General features: G+C 39.0%; 1 protein-coding gene across 5 annotated transcripts in view; it reads left to right on the top strand.

Annotated features, from left to right (window-relative positions):
- DYRK1A (dual specificity tyrosine phosphorylation regulated kinase 1A) overlaps nt 1-18068 on the top strand; it is a 138624-nt gene that overhangs the window by 83220 nt on the left and 37336 nt on the right. For all 5 annotated transcript variants that reach the window (XM_061193924.1, XM_061193920.1, XM_061193925.1 and 2 more), the window contains one exon: nt 17474-17670. In XM_061193924.1, coding sequence (XP_061049907.1) covers nt 17474-17670 — 197 coding nt within the window. The remainder of the gene's footprint in view (nt 1-17473; nt 17671-18068) is intronic.

Raw genomic sequence — 18068 nt, 5'->3', positions numbered from 1 at the left:
ACCTAGGTGACTTTAAAGGAAATCTAATGAGGACAAGAAACTGGTATTGAAGATTGGAAGTAGGCTTTTGACTATATTGTGATGGACACCTCCCATGTATATAGATAGATATGCACAGGCACACCTCAGAGATACTGTGGGTTCGATTCCAGACCACCACATTAAAGTGAATCACGTGAAGTTTTTGGTTTCTCAGTGCATATAAAAGTTACATTTACACTATACCGTCGTCTGTTAAGTGTTCAATAATAGCATTATGTCTTTTAAAGAAGTACATACCTTGATTTAAAAAATACAAAAAAAACCCCAATTACAATAGTAACATCAGAGATCACTGATCGCACATCACCATAACAAACGTAGTAATAATGAAAAAGTTCGGAATATTGCAGGAATTACCAAAATGTGACACAGAGACGTGAAGTGAGCAAATGCTGTTGGAAAAATGGCGCCGATAGACTTGCTTGACTCGGGGTTGCCACAAACCTTCAATTTGTAAAAACCACAATATTTGCGAAGTTCAATAAAGTGAAGCGCAGTAGAACAAGGCACGCCTGTAGTCATGGTCTGGTTGGGAAATGTGAGCTCTTCTTGCTTTGGGGACAGTCGTATATTCCTGACTGAGGTATGCTCAGGCAAATATGATAATGTCGAGGCTGGAAGTGACTGGGGAGATGGTTATTCATGGGTGTTCAACCTTTTTTCTGCCCAAGCATCCAGAGCAGGTTAAGTTAACACCTGTCAAAAACAGAGGCTTTCTAGGAAAATGCTTCAGAGATGGGGAAGAAAGGAGAGTGATGTGTATATTTTGAAGAAGCCCCAAATAGATGGTGATACTTCCTCAGTATGTGACGCAGTAGGGTATGTGACGGGGTGGGGCTGTTGGTACAGGTGGCATGTTTTCCCCAATGTCCCGTAGTTAACCTCTGAATTTGGACCAGAACCGTGGGCTTCTCCCCAGGCCAATTTTTTTTTTCTCTGCCACACTCTTTTCCTTCTCCTTTTATTGTTTTTGTACCCTTTTCTCCTTTCTATTTTCAACAAAGTTTTAACTGTCATGTGCTTGGTAGCATGCAAACTGCTGAGATGTACTAGGAAGCAGTCTTTGACCAAGTCATTACATTTAAGGACATGTGCTCATTCAACCTAGTGCCCTTTTCAGACTCTCTCATTGTCACCACTGTGTCCTAAGTCACCTAGGCTCAAAACCACTGAGCCATTTTTGAAACCAGCTTGTCTCTCATCTTCCATCTTTAAACAAGTTTTTAAGTCCTGTCATTTCTATCCCATGGTGTCTGTTCATACATCTTCCTTTCTTTTCCGACATTAATCTCCTAAAGGCTCTCACAGTCCTTTGCTCGGACTGTTGAAATAAGCCCCTAATTGATTTCTGCTTGAGGTTTCTCTCTGTTTCAATCCGTATTACACATCAATTATGATAAGCTTAAGTAATAGAACATCTGTTGAGCACTTACCATGTGCCAGGTATTGTTTAAAACAGAGGTCCCCAACCTTTTTGGCACCAGGGACCGATTTCGTGGAAGACAGTTTTTCCACGGACGGGGGTGGGGTGGGTGGGGCAGGGTTCAGGCGGTAATGCGAGCCATGGGGAGTGGCAGATGAAGCTTCGCTCGCTGGCCCGCCGCTCACCCCTTGCCGTGCGGCCCAGTTCCTAACAGGCTGCCAACCGATAATGGTCCGTGGCCTGGGGGTTAGGGACCCCTGGTTTAAAACATTGTCTTTAATTTTCATAATAGTCTTGAGGTTCAAGCACTGTTATTAACCCATTCTGCAGTTGGAAAAGGAGGCAGAGATTGAATTATCCAGTCACTCAGTAGCTAGGTAGTAAGTGGCAAAATTGAATCCAGACACTCCAGAGTGTTTATTTCTATAGCTGAAAACACAGCTGGAGTGGTGTCACTCCTGGCACCCTTCCTCTGGCACCCTCTTACCTATTTTACAAAATCCAAATCTCTTATCCTGGCAGAAAGACCCTTTGGTCCAGCCTGCCTTTCTATCTGTAACCTACTCCTCTGTCTGTGTTCTCCAGACAAACGTGAAGTGACATTTGAACCGCTGTCTGGAAGAGAAGTGGGAGTTGGTCGGGCAAAGCAGCAGAGTAAGGAGCGGAGGGTGCGCCTGGGAGAGCTGGGGCTGGAGCCTGAGGGCGGGCCTGCGCAGGGTGAGGCTGCAGGTGAAGGTCGGTCTGGACTGTGGCCCACTTCCCGGTCTTGTCTTTTTCCACAGGACATTTTCGTGAGCTCTTCACGAGATTCATGGAGACTGAGAACTGGCTTTTTTAGGAAGGTACTTCTGTAAAGCTTGATGTGAAGTGTATCTGTTTTTCCTAGATTCCTTTTTAAATTCCCCTCTCTTCTGGCCACAGCCATCCATTTGGATGCATCCGTGCTGCATTTATTTTCACTTGAATTCAAGCAGGTTGTACTTGGGAAGGGACATCCTCAAGCAGGGTGCTCTTTCTCAGCCTCCATATCTTTTCCCTGCTAGTTCAGTTTACCTTCACTCCTTTGCAAGGGAGGACCTAGCAGTCTCGTCTTGTAGGAGGTGTTTCTCATGTCTCTTGAGCACTTCCCCACTCTTTCTATCTTTGAGGCATCCCCTGGTGAGGAGAGTGGACTCTGCAGAGCCTGGGTTGTGTTACCACTGACCAGCCATGAGCATGGGGCCACCACATTTAGGGCCCCTGTGCAGCTGCTGGACTTCAGTTCCTTTCTATGTAAAGGGTAGCAGATGCTGTAATGATGCCACCTAATTCCTGGAGCTTTCGTGGATGTGAGGCATGCTGGAACAAAACTTGGCATGGAAGAAGAGTTATAATGTTGTTACTATTTTTTACTTTTATTACTTTTTCTTTAGTTGTGAAAAACTATTGACAGAGCATTCTGGTAAAGGGTCGTACAAACCTGCTTTATTCTTACTATTACTACTGAGGGTATTCTCTTTGGTTTGGAAAAATGTGCTTGTTTGAGAGGTAAATAATGAAATCTCACTGTTATTTACCTGTTGACTTACTTTTTGACTTCTAGGGAGTTTGAAAGTTTTCCCATATGCTTACTATTGGTTTGTGAGAATTGCATCTTTTGCCTTTTTTTGGGGGGTGGGGGCAGATTTTAGTGTTTTTAATTGTATCGGTAGAGAGCTTTATATATTTAAGGATATTGTATAACACTTTGGACAGTAAAATTTTCCAGACTTTTCATTTGGCATGGAACTCAGATGCAAGTTTTAAACACTTTTGCACAGTAGATATGGAAGAGGGAAAACTAATGATGAGCTCTAAAATGAAGTATTTATTTGCTACATAAATATACTTTTAATGAAGTGTTCCTTTTTTTAATATTATTACATTTTATAACCTCTGTGAACAGTTAACAGTTTGCTCAGTGCTTAACTTTTTAAAGTGTCTCTGGTCAGATAAATATCTTGCCTTTGGGGCATTTTGTAATGGAAAATCCCTGTAAATATACAGTGTTCTAATTGGAATCACAAAGCCAAATGATTGCCTCATTGGATAATTTTAAGTATTATGCTGCAATTCAATATAGGTACCCAACTAAGTACTTAACTAGACTTAAAAATATCTTGTATGTTTAACAGCTGTCTAGCTAGAACGAAAAAAGAGTGAGGAGAGGAGTTATGTGTATGGTTCTCCTCTTTTCCGCCTGGGGTCAGAGAGGGAAAGAGTTTTAAAAGTGTTTTTTTCTTTCTCAGCTGCTGTTGCTGTGCCTGCTTTGGGAGAAGGCAGAGGCAAAGATGAGGGAACGTATGGGGCAGCTTTCTTTCCAAAGAAACTTTATGTGCCTGAAACTTAGTAGCATCTCCAGACACTTGTTAAAGTGGCATGGTTGTGGCATAGCTGAAGTGATGGCAGCCTGTGGTAGGTGACATTTCCGCCTGTGTTGTATTCCTAGCGGCCTCTCTCTATGTTCTGATTCTTCTTCCTGGAGGGGAAGGCAGCTAAGCAGGCAGTGTTCAGCTTTTTAATAGCTTCATAATGTTTCAGCTTTTAGATGTGTTGTAATATATGGTTTCTCTTCCTTTTGTACTTCCAGGTTTCTGGAAGGCAGCTGTAGTGTGTATGGGCCCTAGCAAAGTCATGGTCAAGAGATCTGAAGAAAAATCCTGGAATGGGGTTGGGGAGGGAGCATCTTTGGGTAATTCAGGTTTTATATGTATGAACATATTCATACATTATGTGTGTGTGTGTGTATATACGTGTATATACTTTATGTGTGTGTATATATATGTATATACAAAACATTTAAAGTTTTTTTTAGATAGTATTTTAATATGTTTTTGTGTAGATTTTTTTAAAAAGGAAATAAATTAGAATCTAACCACCATTTAATAAAATGTGTCATTTAAGCTCTAAACAGAGACTTTTGAGCACAGCCTTTCGTTTCCTCTGGCAATGATCTGTGTAACATTTCAAATCCATGGCATTTTACAAAGGAAGGAATACTTTGCGTTTATGTGACTGGACAAGATGATGAACCATCTCATTTCATGTATGAGGAAACTGACTTATTTGTTACCATGCTGCATTTATGCGGGTGTTACAGCAAGCGAGAGGAAGTCTTAAATCCTAGTTCAGTGTATTTCTATGTAGCAAGCTTGAACTTTCCTGGTGTATTTCTCATTTTACCTGTTTTGTAAATGAATATGCTAAATTTGCCTGTTACAGAGGAATCTGAGATACGGAAAGCAGAGCTTCACAAAGGTGATTATGAGCAGCTTTGAGATCTACAGTTATCCCATCTGGATGGTTCCAGTGCTTTCCCTTAACTGTCCCACAGATGACTCTGACCTGAGAGGAGGTGAATGAAAACCCCATCTTCTGACTGAAAATAGGAAATGGCGTTCATTGAATGCACATGTCACATTACTGCTGGTTAGGCTGACTGTTTCATGCGTTGTCAGCTACCGCTAACCCTGTCTCAGGTGATTGTATTTGCTAAACCATAAATAAGGATACGTCATCTGACAAGTACTAGTATGAGGGACAGCTAGCTGTCTGATAGCCTTGAGCTACATGATCACTGTCGTCCCTTCTCGTTGAAAGACACGCTAGACTCTCAGATCTGGCTTACCGTCTAATTGAATGATGATAGTTCCTTAGCTTGCTCGAAAGAATTGTTTCTTGATTTTAACCAGTATAGTTTGTCAGTTTGAATGACTTACATCATTTTTGTAATACTTTCAGTATCTTTATTTATTTATGAAAGTTAAACTTACTGAAGGCCAGATGACTGCGGTGAACATGTGACTCCTTCAGTTAAACAAGTGTTTAGCACTTATACAAGCATTCTAGTCAGGACCCCAGTTATCTGCTCATTTTCTTTGGTATTAAGCCGGACGCCTGATAGAGCAACCAGCACTGTCCTGTGTAGATCTTCTAGATTCTTGAAAATACTTTTATTCTCATAGTGGTAGTAGATTTTTTTCTTTTTTTAGAATCTTGGTCTCCTTTAGCCTGATTAGTTACCTGTTGAATAAATCATGTTATTCTCATACTGTGGCTAGAAAGAAATTTATGTAAATTAGGTCCTATATTTATAGGTGACACTGTTTTTATACTGAGACACTGATATTGCCAGAAAAGGCTGCTGCAGCAGCTGTTGTCTCATTGCTGTTCCCTTGTGCTGAGAGCTGGATTTTGCTCGTTCAAAAGGCATCTTTTTTCTGCCCCTCTGCAGGGCTGTCCGGTGAAACGGCATCTAAAATTAAACTATCAGAAACAAGTTTGCTTTTTGTTTCCCCAAAGGACTGGAGTAGGGTGGGGTGGATGGGTTAGAGGCTATATAAATTTGAAACAGTTATGAGCCAACAAGGATCATGCAGCTACCATCATGAAGATAAACCATTTTTTTATTGTATTTCCCTCAAACTTAATTTGCCTCAAAAGCATGTTTGTGAGCATTTTGTTGAAGTGGCCATTATTTTGGTTGCTGTGTTAAGTATGTTGCTTTCTTTAGCATGTAATTTTTCCAGTAAAATTTTAGTTTTAAGTTTTAGAAAAGTTCTGTTGAAGTCATTTACGATCAGTTACCAGTTAATCATACCTAAAATTCAGCAGCTTTTATGTTTAATTTATTGTAACATAATAATCTTTTGTGTTGGCATTTCTAAATCTTCTCCTAATGGCAGAGTCATATTTATAAATTTGTAAACGTCTGTGCTCTTTCTATACTGCACAGTGAGTTGGTTAGGCAGCAGTTACGTGCAGCCTGTCTGCTGCATGTTGAGCACTGTTCTAAGTCCTAGGGATTCAGTGGTGAACAAAGCCGGAGGAGGGCAGGGGGAGTGTGTGTTTCAGTAACATTACTGCACTGGGAGGTAGACTGGCTTCTCATCCATATCAGTCACTAAGTAGCTACCAGGCCAAGGTAGAAAATCACTGATCTTCATTTTCTTCAAGTGGTCGGAATTGATCTCTTGAAAGGTTTATTTAATCTTGCTTCTAAAATTTCTCTCCAGACATTGTGTATGTTTACCTGTCTTTTGTTTCAGCCCCACCCCCCATTCCTAAAAATTAAGGGCTCAAAGGCTGCTTGACACCTTGTTTCCTACTAAAGGGGGAAATTTTTTATTTAGATGGGCTTATTACTGATTAAACATTTTAATTTAATGGACAGTATAAGAAAAAAGGGATTTCTTGTTTTTCCACTTGGAATTTTTTCATAGCTGCTGATAACCCATAAAATAACCAGGTAGGATTATCTGTTTTATTTATTTTTTTCTATTTAAACGTATTTTATAATTTTAGAATATTGGGAGAAATATAAATTTACCCATATTACGTGTTATATATACTATGTACAGTATAATAATTATAGAGTCTGGCAGCTGTATCTTGAGTGATTATTTTAATCCTTTTTGTGTTCCAGATGCTATTATTAAAAATAAGTGCTTGACATTTTACTTCAGCTCTAAGAATTTGGTTTGCCTTTAGTAACTGAAAGGGTAAAGGACCATTTACTGTCTTACTTAGGGCTAAGTAAGATTTTCTGTGATCTAGTTGAGGATAATCCGTCCATCCATCCATCCATCCATCCATCCATCCAGTCTTTCTCAGTGGTTGCTTGAGGGCTTACCACATGCATCCTTAAGTTATAGTGTCTTGTACTCTAGGCACGTGGGCTTCAGTAGTTGTGGCACACGGGCTCAGTAGTTGTGGCTCGTGGGCTCTAGAGCGCAGGCTCGGTAGCTGTGGTGCACCGGCTTAGTTGCTCCGCGGCATGTGGGATCTTCCTGGACCAGGGCTCGAACCCATGTCCCCTGCATTGGCAGGCAGATTCTTAACCACTGCGCCACCAGGGAAGGCCTGTTTCTTTGTTTTTAAATTCGCTGATTTTTTTTTTTTTCCCCTTCCACAGTGTCTAGTCTCCTATTAGGTCCATTTAGTGAATTTTTCACTTCAATTATTTTTCATTTCTAGAATTTCTTTTTGGTTCCTATTTATATTTTCCATTTATCTGTTAAGATTTGCTGTTTGTTCTTTTATTTTGTCCATAATTTCCTTTATATTTTAAAAGATTTCTAATCTGTTTTTTGTCTGCTAATTTCATTATTTCTGTCATTTCTGGGTCTATTAATGAGGTATTTTCTTCTTGAATACAGACCTCATTTTCCTGCTTCTTTGTGTGCCTAGTGATTTTTGATTGGATATGGGCGTTAAGAATGCTAGGCTGTTGAGTATCTGGGTTTTGTTGTCCTCCTTTTAAGAAGTGTTGAATTTTGCCCTGGTGGGCGGTTAGCTTACTTGTTGATCATCTTGATCCTTTGAGGTTTGTTTCAGTCTCTGTTACGACAAGTGGAAGACTGCCTTTATAGGGCCAGTATAGCTTTCCTCCTAAAGTGTGGATTTTCTGGCGTCTCTGTTGAATGTCTGTGTTTGTCGGGGTTTCTCCACCCTAAGTGATTAGAACACTTACTGTCTCCCAGTCCGGGGCAAGTTCTAGTAGTTGTTCAGCTTTCAGCTCCCTGCCTGTTGCTCTTTGAGTGGCCTCATGGACCTTCGCCTGACGATTGTGCAGCTTAGTATTTGGCCACACAGTCAAGGGCATCCCCAGGTATAGATTAATGGAGCTCCTTCTCTGCATAACTCCCTTATTTCTACTGCCTGCCCCACAGATTCCAGCCAACTCAGTAGCCTTGAACTCTCATGTCTGTCTCCTCAGTTCAGCAAGACCACTGTGTTCTGTTTGGGCCCCCCTCCCTGCACTATACTCTGGAAATTGTCTCCAGATAGAAAGCCAAGGTGATTGTGGGGCTCACCAAGTTTGTTTCCCTTTTCTCGGTGATCACTAGGCACACAAAGAAGTTGTTCTGTGTGGCCTATTGTCCAGTGTCTGAAAACAGATATTTCATCTGTTTTGACCAGTTGCGTAGTGGTTTGTTGTGAGTGAGGTAGTTCGGTACCAGGTGCTCTAAAATGGTCAGAAGTGGAAGTCTGATATTATAGGCTTTAAAGAGAAATATTTTTATCCCTATCCCATTGTTATTCTTAACAATTTAATGCACAGATTTACTTAACATCTCATATTGATAAACCCGAGCATTTGTTTAGGTCTTACATGAGCAATTTCATCCTGTTTGTAGACAATTGAATATGCTGTTTTGGCTAGTAGGTTAAAGTGTGTGTGTGTGTGTGTGTGTGTGTGTACACGTACACATGCATTCTGTGGTGATACATATTGGCCACTAACTAGAGGGTAATAAGAAATCAGTTCATTTGTTCTTAAAATTAGATAATTTATAGAATCATAACATAGTTTCACCTTAATGTATATTTATTTAACACCTGTGGAGGCAGGCACTGTCATATGTGCTCGGGATATAAAAGTGAGTAAGAGAAATTGACTCTCAGCAATAGATGTAGCCTGTGCTGTGATTAGACTGTTCTTTATTTCTGGCTCATGAGCCCCCATTTATTTATTTATTTATTTATTTATTTTTATTTATATTTATATTCTTATTTTTGGCTGTGTTGGGTCTTTGTTGCTGCGTGCGGGCTTTCTCTAGTTGCATCGAGTGGGGGCTACTCTTCGTTGCGGTGCACGGGCTTCTCATTGTGGTGGCTTCTCTTGTTGCGGAGCACGGGCTCTAGGTACACGGACTTCAGTAGTTGGGGCGCGCGGGCTCTAGAGCGCAGACTCAGTAGTTGTGGCGCACGGGCTTAGCTGCTCCGCGGCATGTGGGATCTTACCGGACCAGGGCTCGAACCCATGTCCCGTGCATTGGCAGGCGGATTCTTAACCACTGTGCCACCAGGGAAGCCCCGAGCCCCCATTTTAAAAATACTTCTTTCATCCTTACCCCCTTCAGCTTTCTCCCTTTTTGAACCATTTCTTCACGTTCTAAATATTCCTGTTGGATTCAGTTCATTCTTTCACTGAACAAATATTTATTGAATGCAGGCCACGTCCCAGGCACTGTTCTTAGTACTAATATCTTACTCGTGGACTTCCATTCAGTTACCCTCTTAATGTGTATTTTTCCTGCCAGCCATCATTAAAAGTGCAACTGGCTACTCCTTTAACGTTTTTCTTCTCTTTTGCTGTGGGTATATCTTGTTGCTAGGGACCTTGCAGGTTTCTTCCCACTTACGCTTGGTTGCCTTTCTGTCATTCCTTAGGGGATTCTGTCTCAGAAACTTGGCCTCGTAAAAGTTTCTGCATTTGAATGTCTTAGTTTTAATTAACTTGAATTGTTTTCATTTATTTTTGTTCTTTAATATTGTTCTGTCTCTTTAAAATCTAATGTGGATTAATACTGTCACAAGGATGGTCTCCTATCAGTATATTAATAAAAAAAAATTCACGTTAGCTACAAGTGGCGCTACATGTGGGTCTTACATCAGAGATAAATGATGGTTATTTTCACTCAGGGTCTTCTCCCAGGCTTTTCTGTTTGGTATTTCCTCTGTGTCTACTTCTGCCTCTGTCTTGCCGTCTCTCAATCTCTGAGATCTGTTCATGGAATGTTTCTCTCTAGAATCAATGCTAATCTCTACTAGTGTTATGGTCTCTAGTTGTTAAAGTTTCTTTTTAGAACATAGTGAGGAAGCTGCTTCATATTTTAATAAACTATTTACCAACAACATTTTTATGAACTTTTAAAATTTATGAAGATATGCTTATGGTAAAAAAGATCCATAGAGTTCAGAAGGATATAAAAAATGAAGACAGGACCTTACATGCATACTTTTCTCCAACTTGCCTTTTATACTATTTGGCAGCAATTTAAAATATTACATTGGAGTTGAACTCCAAGAAATGATTTTGAAGCAGAAACTAACACACCATTGTAAAGCAATTATACTCCAATAAAGATGTTTAAAAAAAAATAAGATAATTTTGAATTAAGTTTTATAAGTTTATCATTAAATTAAAATATCTGCTATTGCGACATGTATTTATGATACATTCTTGGGCTAAAATATTATTTTTTAATTTAGTTGAATAAGGGTTATATGTAATATGGCAGATACAGGTTAAACCATATGAAATTGCTGTTTTGTAGGCCAAAGGAGGTCTAATATCAGTAATTTCATATAGTTCAACCTAATTCTTTATCATCATCTCTGTTATAGGGTGAACTGAGTCTTTTTCCTCATTAACATTTAGATTTAAAAAGGAAGATGGAAACTTTAGAAAGAATAAAAACCATGGTGATTTGCTTAATTATAAAATCAGGTTGACAAGAAATTCCCATATTAGTTTGTCTTCTTGGAGCCTTACAATAGGAGAGGAATGAATGAGGGAATACCTTAAATACTTTCTGGCATTGTGGGAGGAAACTAAACTTGAGTCTCTTTCTGGATTTAACACGCAGCAGTTGAACTAAGAAAGGAGACAGTGAGCATGTGGCAGACACCACCTATATACCAGGCCTTAGTGCTAGAAGCTTAATCTTTCTTTCACTTCGCTAAATAACTGGTAATGTTACTAAGTAGTTATAATAGATTTTATAGTAAACAGATGGTATAGTAAATAGCTTTAAAAAAAATCCCACAGGGACTTCCCTGGTGGTGCAGTGGTTAAGAATCTGCCTGCCAATGCAGGGGACACAGGTTCAAGCCCTGGTCCTGGAAGATCCTACAGGCCACGGAGCAGCTAAGCCCCTGCGCCACAACTACTGAACCTCTGTGTCTGGACTACTGAAGCCCACGCGCCTAGAGCCCGTTCTCCGCAACGAGAAGCCACCGCAGTGAGACGCCTGTGCACCGCCACAAAGAGTAGCCTCCACTCGCCGCAACTAGAGAAAGCCCACGCTCAGCAGCGAAGACCCAATGCAGCCAAAAAAAAAATCCCACAAGTGAAAAACATAGTTATTTCTTGTTGACCCACATTTAGATTACCTACAGCAAATTTTAAAGGAAAATCAGATTCTTTGTCACCTACCATACCACTCTTAGGATGGGAATGTGTTTTAGTCTTTAAAAAAAAAAAACCCACAAACCCCAAAATTTGGGGGGAAAAGCCTTACGGTGTATTGTGTAGTCAGAACATAGCCTGTTTTTGGACTATCTGCTACTTGCATTAGTTGGAAGATAGCTTTCTTAAGATGAGCAGTTAAATTTTTTTAGATGTTATTCAGAGCAGCATTGGCATCATCTGGTGGCTTGTTAGACGCTCAAGCCCTACTCTAGATCTACTGAGTCAGTCTGCAGTTTTAACAAGATTCAAAGGCGATTTGTAAGCACGTTAAGGTTTGAGACTCACTGTTGTAGATCGTGGGTGGCATTGTCACCCGCACAAAACAGTGCCTTAGTTACCCCTCACTGAGTGCTTGTTGAATTTAGTGCGTGTAATTGACTAGATCTAGATTCAGAAAATGAAAGAAGCATTTTAGGAGGATAGTTGTAACAGTAATAATCAAGCAGCAGCTATCCAGTTCATTGTATTTCTTTCATGGCTGTCTGGATATCAAAAAGTTATTGATCCGTCACCCAAAATGTATTCTTGAGTCTGATTCTACTCATGCTGGATGATTAGTCACTGTCTTGTGGTGTGTGTGTGTGTGTGTACATACACAAGTCAACAATAGTATACAAATTAAAGGAGTAATTAGGTTTTGGTGAGTCAAGGATATATAATCCATATTGTAATGTATAAGATAACTTAAAAAATAATCTGCGTGCAAGGAGGGCGTATAAAGCTTAATCCAGCAGAAGGTAAGAAAGGAACATAAAACAGTTGGAATAAGTATAGAAAGGTTATTAGTGTTCATACATGAATTAAACCCAACTACATACTGTTTAACAAGAAACAAACCTAAAATATAAGGAAACAAAGGTTGAAAGTAAAAGGATGAACAAAAGACATACCATGCGAAGATTAAGAGGCAGGCTTGGTGTAGTCATGCTAATGTCAGACAAGGTGAAAAGCATTATTGGAAAGAAACAGGGGCAGTTTATAATGATAAAAGGTCTTATTCATCAGGAAGGTATAAAACCTTCCAATTTATGTAATTCAGTACATAACCTAAATGGGAGATTTTTAATATACCTCTCTGGCTAACTGAAGGAATAAGATAAGTACAGAAATAGAAAATACAAGTAAAAGAGGAATACTTAATAAAATTAATAAACCTTTGATTAGACTGATCACAAAGAAGAAAAGAGAAGGACTTTTTAACCAGTCTTGGGTGAAGGGGCTGTTACTACGGTTATATCTACATTGATTGAAAAGCTTATGAGAGAGGATATTACGAAGAAGTTGATAACGATGCATTTGAAATTTAGACGAAGTAAATACTATTGGAAACATATAGCCTACCAAAATAGACACACCAGAAAATGTAAAATCTGAATAGTCATATTTAAGAAATTTAATTGAAAAACCTACCCACAAAGAAAACTGCACGTCCAGATGATGTCACCAGTGAATTTACTACAAAAGGATAATCATGACCAAATTGTATTCCAGGAATGCCGAAGTTGATTTAACATTCATAAACCAATCAGTGTATTTCACCACATTAACCAAGTAAATAAGAAAACGCATGTCATTTCAGTGGAGTTCAGAAAAAGCATTTAATAAAATTCAGCATCAGTTCATGAGAAAAAGGTTTTAGCAAACTGGGGCTAGAAGGGAACTTCGTTAACCTGATAGTGGTTATCAGTTAAATACCTAGAGCAACCACGATACTGGAGAAATATAGAAAGCTTTCCTTCTGAGATTGGGTATAAGACAGCAGAACCTGTACCTCCTCCTCTGATCACCACTGTACTGAAGGTGGCAGCAAGTAGAATAAGGCAAAGTGAAGAATAAGATTGGGAAGGGGGGGAAAAAAAGACTGTTCAGGTGCCCAGTTGTGCTAGTAGCTACTTACTAAACAGTGCAGATAAATCCATCACTGCAGAACTTTCTGTTGGACAGCGCTGTTCCAGACAATGCAGTTTCAACCAAAATCCCAGCATGCGTTTATTTGTCTTGGTGAATTTGATGAGCTAATTCTAAAACATAGACACAGAGAGGGCTAAGAATAGCCAAAACATTCTTGTAGAAGAAAAAAATTCTTTACTACGTATTAAAACTTCTGAAGCTATCATAATTTAGACAATATTTGGTTCTTACACAAAGATGTAAGACATCTACGTAAGTCTTTATCCAGCCTAACAGAATAAAGAATCCAAAAACAGATCCAAGTATGTATGAGTATGTGATTTTTGATAAAGTTGACATTACAGGGCATTGGGGAAAGTTTCTTTTTAATAATTGGTTCTGGGTTAATTGGATGTCCATTTTGGGGGGAAATGAAACTTGATTGCTATCAAAAACACACAGAAATCAGATCCAAGAGCACTGCCCATCTTTAGATGTGAATGGTAAAACCCAACTTCTGGAAGATAACATAGAATTTCTTCATGACTTTGGTATAAAGGAAAGATTTCTTGAACAGACACCAAAAGTACTAATTTTAAGCCAAAAGTTGGTAACATTAAGAGATTGTGTTCGTCAAAAAATACCATTAAGGGACTTCCCTGGTGGCGCAGTGGGTAAGAATCCGCCTGCCAATGCAGAGGACATGGGTTTGAACCCTGATCCAGGAAGATCCCACATGCTGCAGAGCAACTAAGCCCGCGAGCCACAACTACTGAGCCCGCGAGCCACAACTGCTGAAGCCCGTGCTCTGCAACAAGAGAAGCCACCGCAATGAGAAGCCCATGCACCGCAACGAAGAGTAGCCCCCGCTTGCTGCAACTAGAGAAAGCCCGTGCACAGCAATGAAGACCCAACGCAGCCAAAAAATAAATAAAATAAATTAGTTAATTTAAGAAATGCCATTAAGAGAGTGACAGTGTAAACCATCTATAACCAATAAGGGGCTTATATCCAAAATATGTTAAAAAATCTAATTTTTTTAGGTTTTAGATATTTGTAAGAAAAAGACTCTCTTGATAGAAAAATTGAAAAACAATCTGAATGGGCATTTCACCTAAGTGGATACCCAAGTGGCTGATAAATGAAAAGATGCTCATAGTCACGAGGAAAATACACATTAAAATCACAGTGGAGTACACACCTACTGTAGTGGCTGAAATTAGAAATACTGATGATTCTAAGTGTTAGTGAAGGAATGGAGCACAGGGAATTTTCATAAACTACTAGGGAAAAAATAGATTGATTAAACAAAAAACTGGAAAAAACCCAACAGAACAGCATCTCTGTATATACCGAAAATCACTTAAGAATCTTCCTAGTGGCAGTATGCATAATAGCTCTGAACTGGAAATAATCCCATGTCAATCAAAAGTAGGGTGGATAAAGTAATGATAATGAACAAGCTACAGTTCATAAGCCTAACATTAAGCAAACAAATTCATTTATATAAAGTTAAAACTAATCTGTTTTTGGAGGTCAAGATACTAGTAACTTTTGGGGATGAGGGAGTTACGTATTGATTGTGAGGGGTCAGAGAGTGGTGGGGGGGTTTTGGGAATGATGGCAAGTTTTATTTTTCTTGTCCCACAGGTTCAATTGATGATAATTATTTAAGCTATATACTAATGACTTTTTTCTATATATTATAACAAACAAGTTTAAACACAATATATAATAATGACATTGATGATAGAAATAGAAGCTCGTGTTTCTTAAAAAGTGCATGTTATGTACCAGATTCTATTCTGCATGTCAACTTTTGGTATCTCGTTTAAACTTTATAACAATCCTAAAGGAACAGGGTTAGTTATAATACCTCTGCTATAGGTAGGGAAACTAGGACCCAGAATGGTTAAGTCGTTTGTCATTCAGAGCCTTAGTCTTTTTACTATTTATTTATAAGAGTTATTTATAGATCAAGGTCCCCAATTCTTTTCATATACATTTATATTTATATTCCTTCCCAGTCTTTTGTGTTTTTAACATGCAGATTTAACACACACACACACACACACACACACACACACACACACACACACACACACACACCCACCCCCAGTTATTTGACAGTTAGGTTTCCAATTTTTTGCTGTTGTAAATAATACCAAGATAAACATTCTTCCCTTACTATTTTTGTGCACATCATCTATTATTTCCTTAGGATAAATTTTTTTTTTCACGGAACAAAGTCGCTCTATGGAATTGGATTAACTGAATGTATTTTTTAATTATGAATAATGAAATGTTTAGAGAAGTTATCCCATCTGTCATCGTAGGAACATTGTACTTATCCAGCAGATATTTATGAATCATATACTCTGGGTCAGTTAAGGACCGCATGCTGTAATGGAGGGAGATAGAAGCTAAGGTCTAAAAGCAACGCTAAGTAGGGGGTGAAGACTTGAGATTTGCGCCTTAGAAAGGTCACTCTAGCCATCTTATTGAAGAAATGCGGAGTTGCACATGGGCAAAGTAAAGAGAGAGAGATCTATTAGGAATCTATTTTAGTCATCTAAGTGAGGCATGGGGTAATGGAAATGAAAAGAGGAGATTGTGTTTGAGCGTTCTGTGGGAAGTAGAATCAGTGAGATTGGGCTGCCATTTGCACGAGGCCGTCTGTGGAGGAAAAGAACTCGAACGTGACTCTCAGAGCTTTGATTCTGGTTGACTGGGTAGAAGACAGTGGCGTAGTGGCGTTTGCTGTGTCGGATATAAAAGTGGAACTTACATTTTTTGCGGGGAATTGAGCTTTGTTCTCTTTAGTTTGCAGAATCTGTCCAACATTCAGGTAGAGATTGTATGCTCCAGAAGAAGGGTACTCGCCCCATCTTCCTTCCCATCTACTGTACCGTGCATTACAGTACAGTAATTGCAGTTGATATTAAGCCATCTACTAATTGCCGGAGCCGTTCTAAGTACTTTACATGTATTAAAGCACTTAACCTTCACCACAGCTGTTTGAGGTAGATATTATTATCATTATCAGGAAATTAGGTGTGCAAGGCCACACAGCTGGTAAGTGTGGAGCTGAAATTTCAAACTGCAGCAGCCTGGCTAAGAATCTGTGGTCTTCACCTTGGGGCCAGCGCTGTTGTGTGTTTCAAAACAAGCTGACTTTAGAAAAAGTACTCTGGTGCTGAACAGTGTGGTGTGTGGTGTGGTGAGAGTTTGCTGGTTTCCTCGGGAAGACAGGCACATGTGTTCTGGGCCAGTGTTGGTTGACCAGGGTTTTGTGCTTTGTTTTCTGGCTTTAGTCTGTGATTGCAAATTTGCAGATTTGGTCGAATATAAGAAGAAAAGTCTTTTTCTTTTCCTAAAGAAAAATTAACTTTTATTAGCTAGCTACCAAATACTTTTAGGACCAAAATGTTAATTTTCCATTTCTACTATGAAAATCATGACCATGGTCCCAGCCTACCTGTGGGATAATAATTGATTGTTCGTTTTTGTGACAAGCTTGCCTGGTCTAGGTTCTCTTAGGACTGTGTCAGAAGAGTCCAGAGGAATACAGCAGCCTGTGAATTTGTTTCCATGTATTGTGTGCTCAACTTGTAATTACCTGTGTCAGTGGTGAGCACCATTAGGACAAATTTTTCACCTGGTTTGGGGGATGCTAGGGCTATTGATTGCCATACACCTGACAGGTACAAAGCAGCATCTCAGCAATTTTCCTTTGAATTGATTTCTAAAGAGCTGATCCATTGGACAGGCCCTTTGCAGGAATTCAGAGATTACTTTTGCAACTTACGATTCTCAATTGATGAACATCTCATATGTAAAAATAAGTATGAAAGGTTATTTCCATTGCTTTACAAAAAGATTTGCTTAAGATTTTCTCTTAAAACAGACTTTTAGATATTCATTTTAATCACTATTATATTTTATACCATTTATTGTACAACAGTTGTGTTGAGTGTCATACCCTTGTTTGCAGTTTTAAAGGTTTTTAATATTATTGAACATCCTAAAGTCCTTATTTAAAGAACTATCAGATAAGTCAAAAGATACAAACATTAGGATATGAATGCATCCTTTAAACCTCACTTATTATCTTCTCGTAGGAGGAGAGACTTCAGCATGCAAACCTTCATCTGTTCGGCTTGCACCGTCATTTTCATTCCATGCTGCTGGCCTTCAGATGGCTGGACAGATGCCCCATTCACATCAGTACAGTGACCGTCGCCAGCCAAACATAAGTGACCAACAGGTTTCTGCCTTATCTTATTCTGACCAGATTCAGCAACCTCTAACTAACCAGGTAAGTTTATGACGTATCAGAAATGATTTGTTGGAATGGTAATTTATTCATTAAAATGGTAAAATAGTAAATAGGCAGAATGCCTTAATGGTTTTCAGTTTACGTGTCACATGGGATTCCGGGTTGACCGAATATGATATTAAGAAGTTTGCGTTTAAAAGTTTGTTGGTTTTGGGAAAAAAAAAAAAAAAAGTTTGTTGGTTTTGTTTGTTTTTTTGTTTTTTTTCTATGTATTTCACTTTAATTAGAAAAACACTTATAAACATAACCACATTCTCTCATTCTGCGATGGGGGAAAAGTTACTTCTAAAGAATATTAGTTAAAAAAACTTAAACCTTATTTTTATGGGAAGGCGGTTAAGTAGAAAAATATAAGTTACAGGAAAACAAGTCAGATT

The sequence above is a fragment of the Eubalaena glacialis genome, chromosome 6 (genome assembly GCF_028564815.1).
Source record: "Eubalaena glacialis isolate mEubGla1 chromosome 6, mEubGla1.1.hap2.+ XY, whole genome shotgun sequence".
NCBI lineage: Eukaryota > Metazoa > Chordata > Mammalia > Artiodactyla > Balaenidae > Eubalaena > Eubalaena glacialis.
Note: the sequence above shows the minus strand (reverse complement) of the source record. Positions and strands in the feature narration are given on the sequence as shown.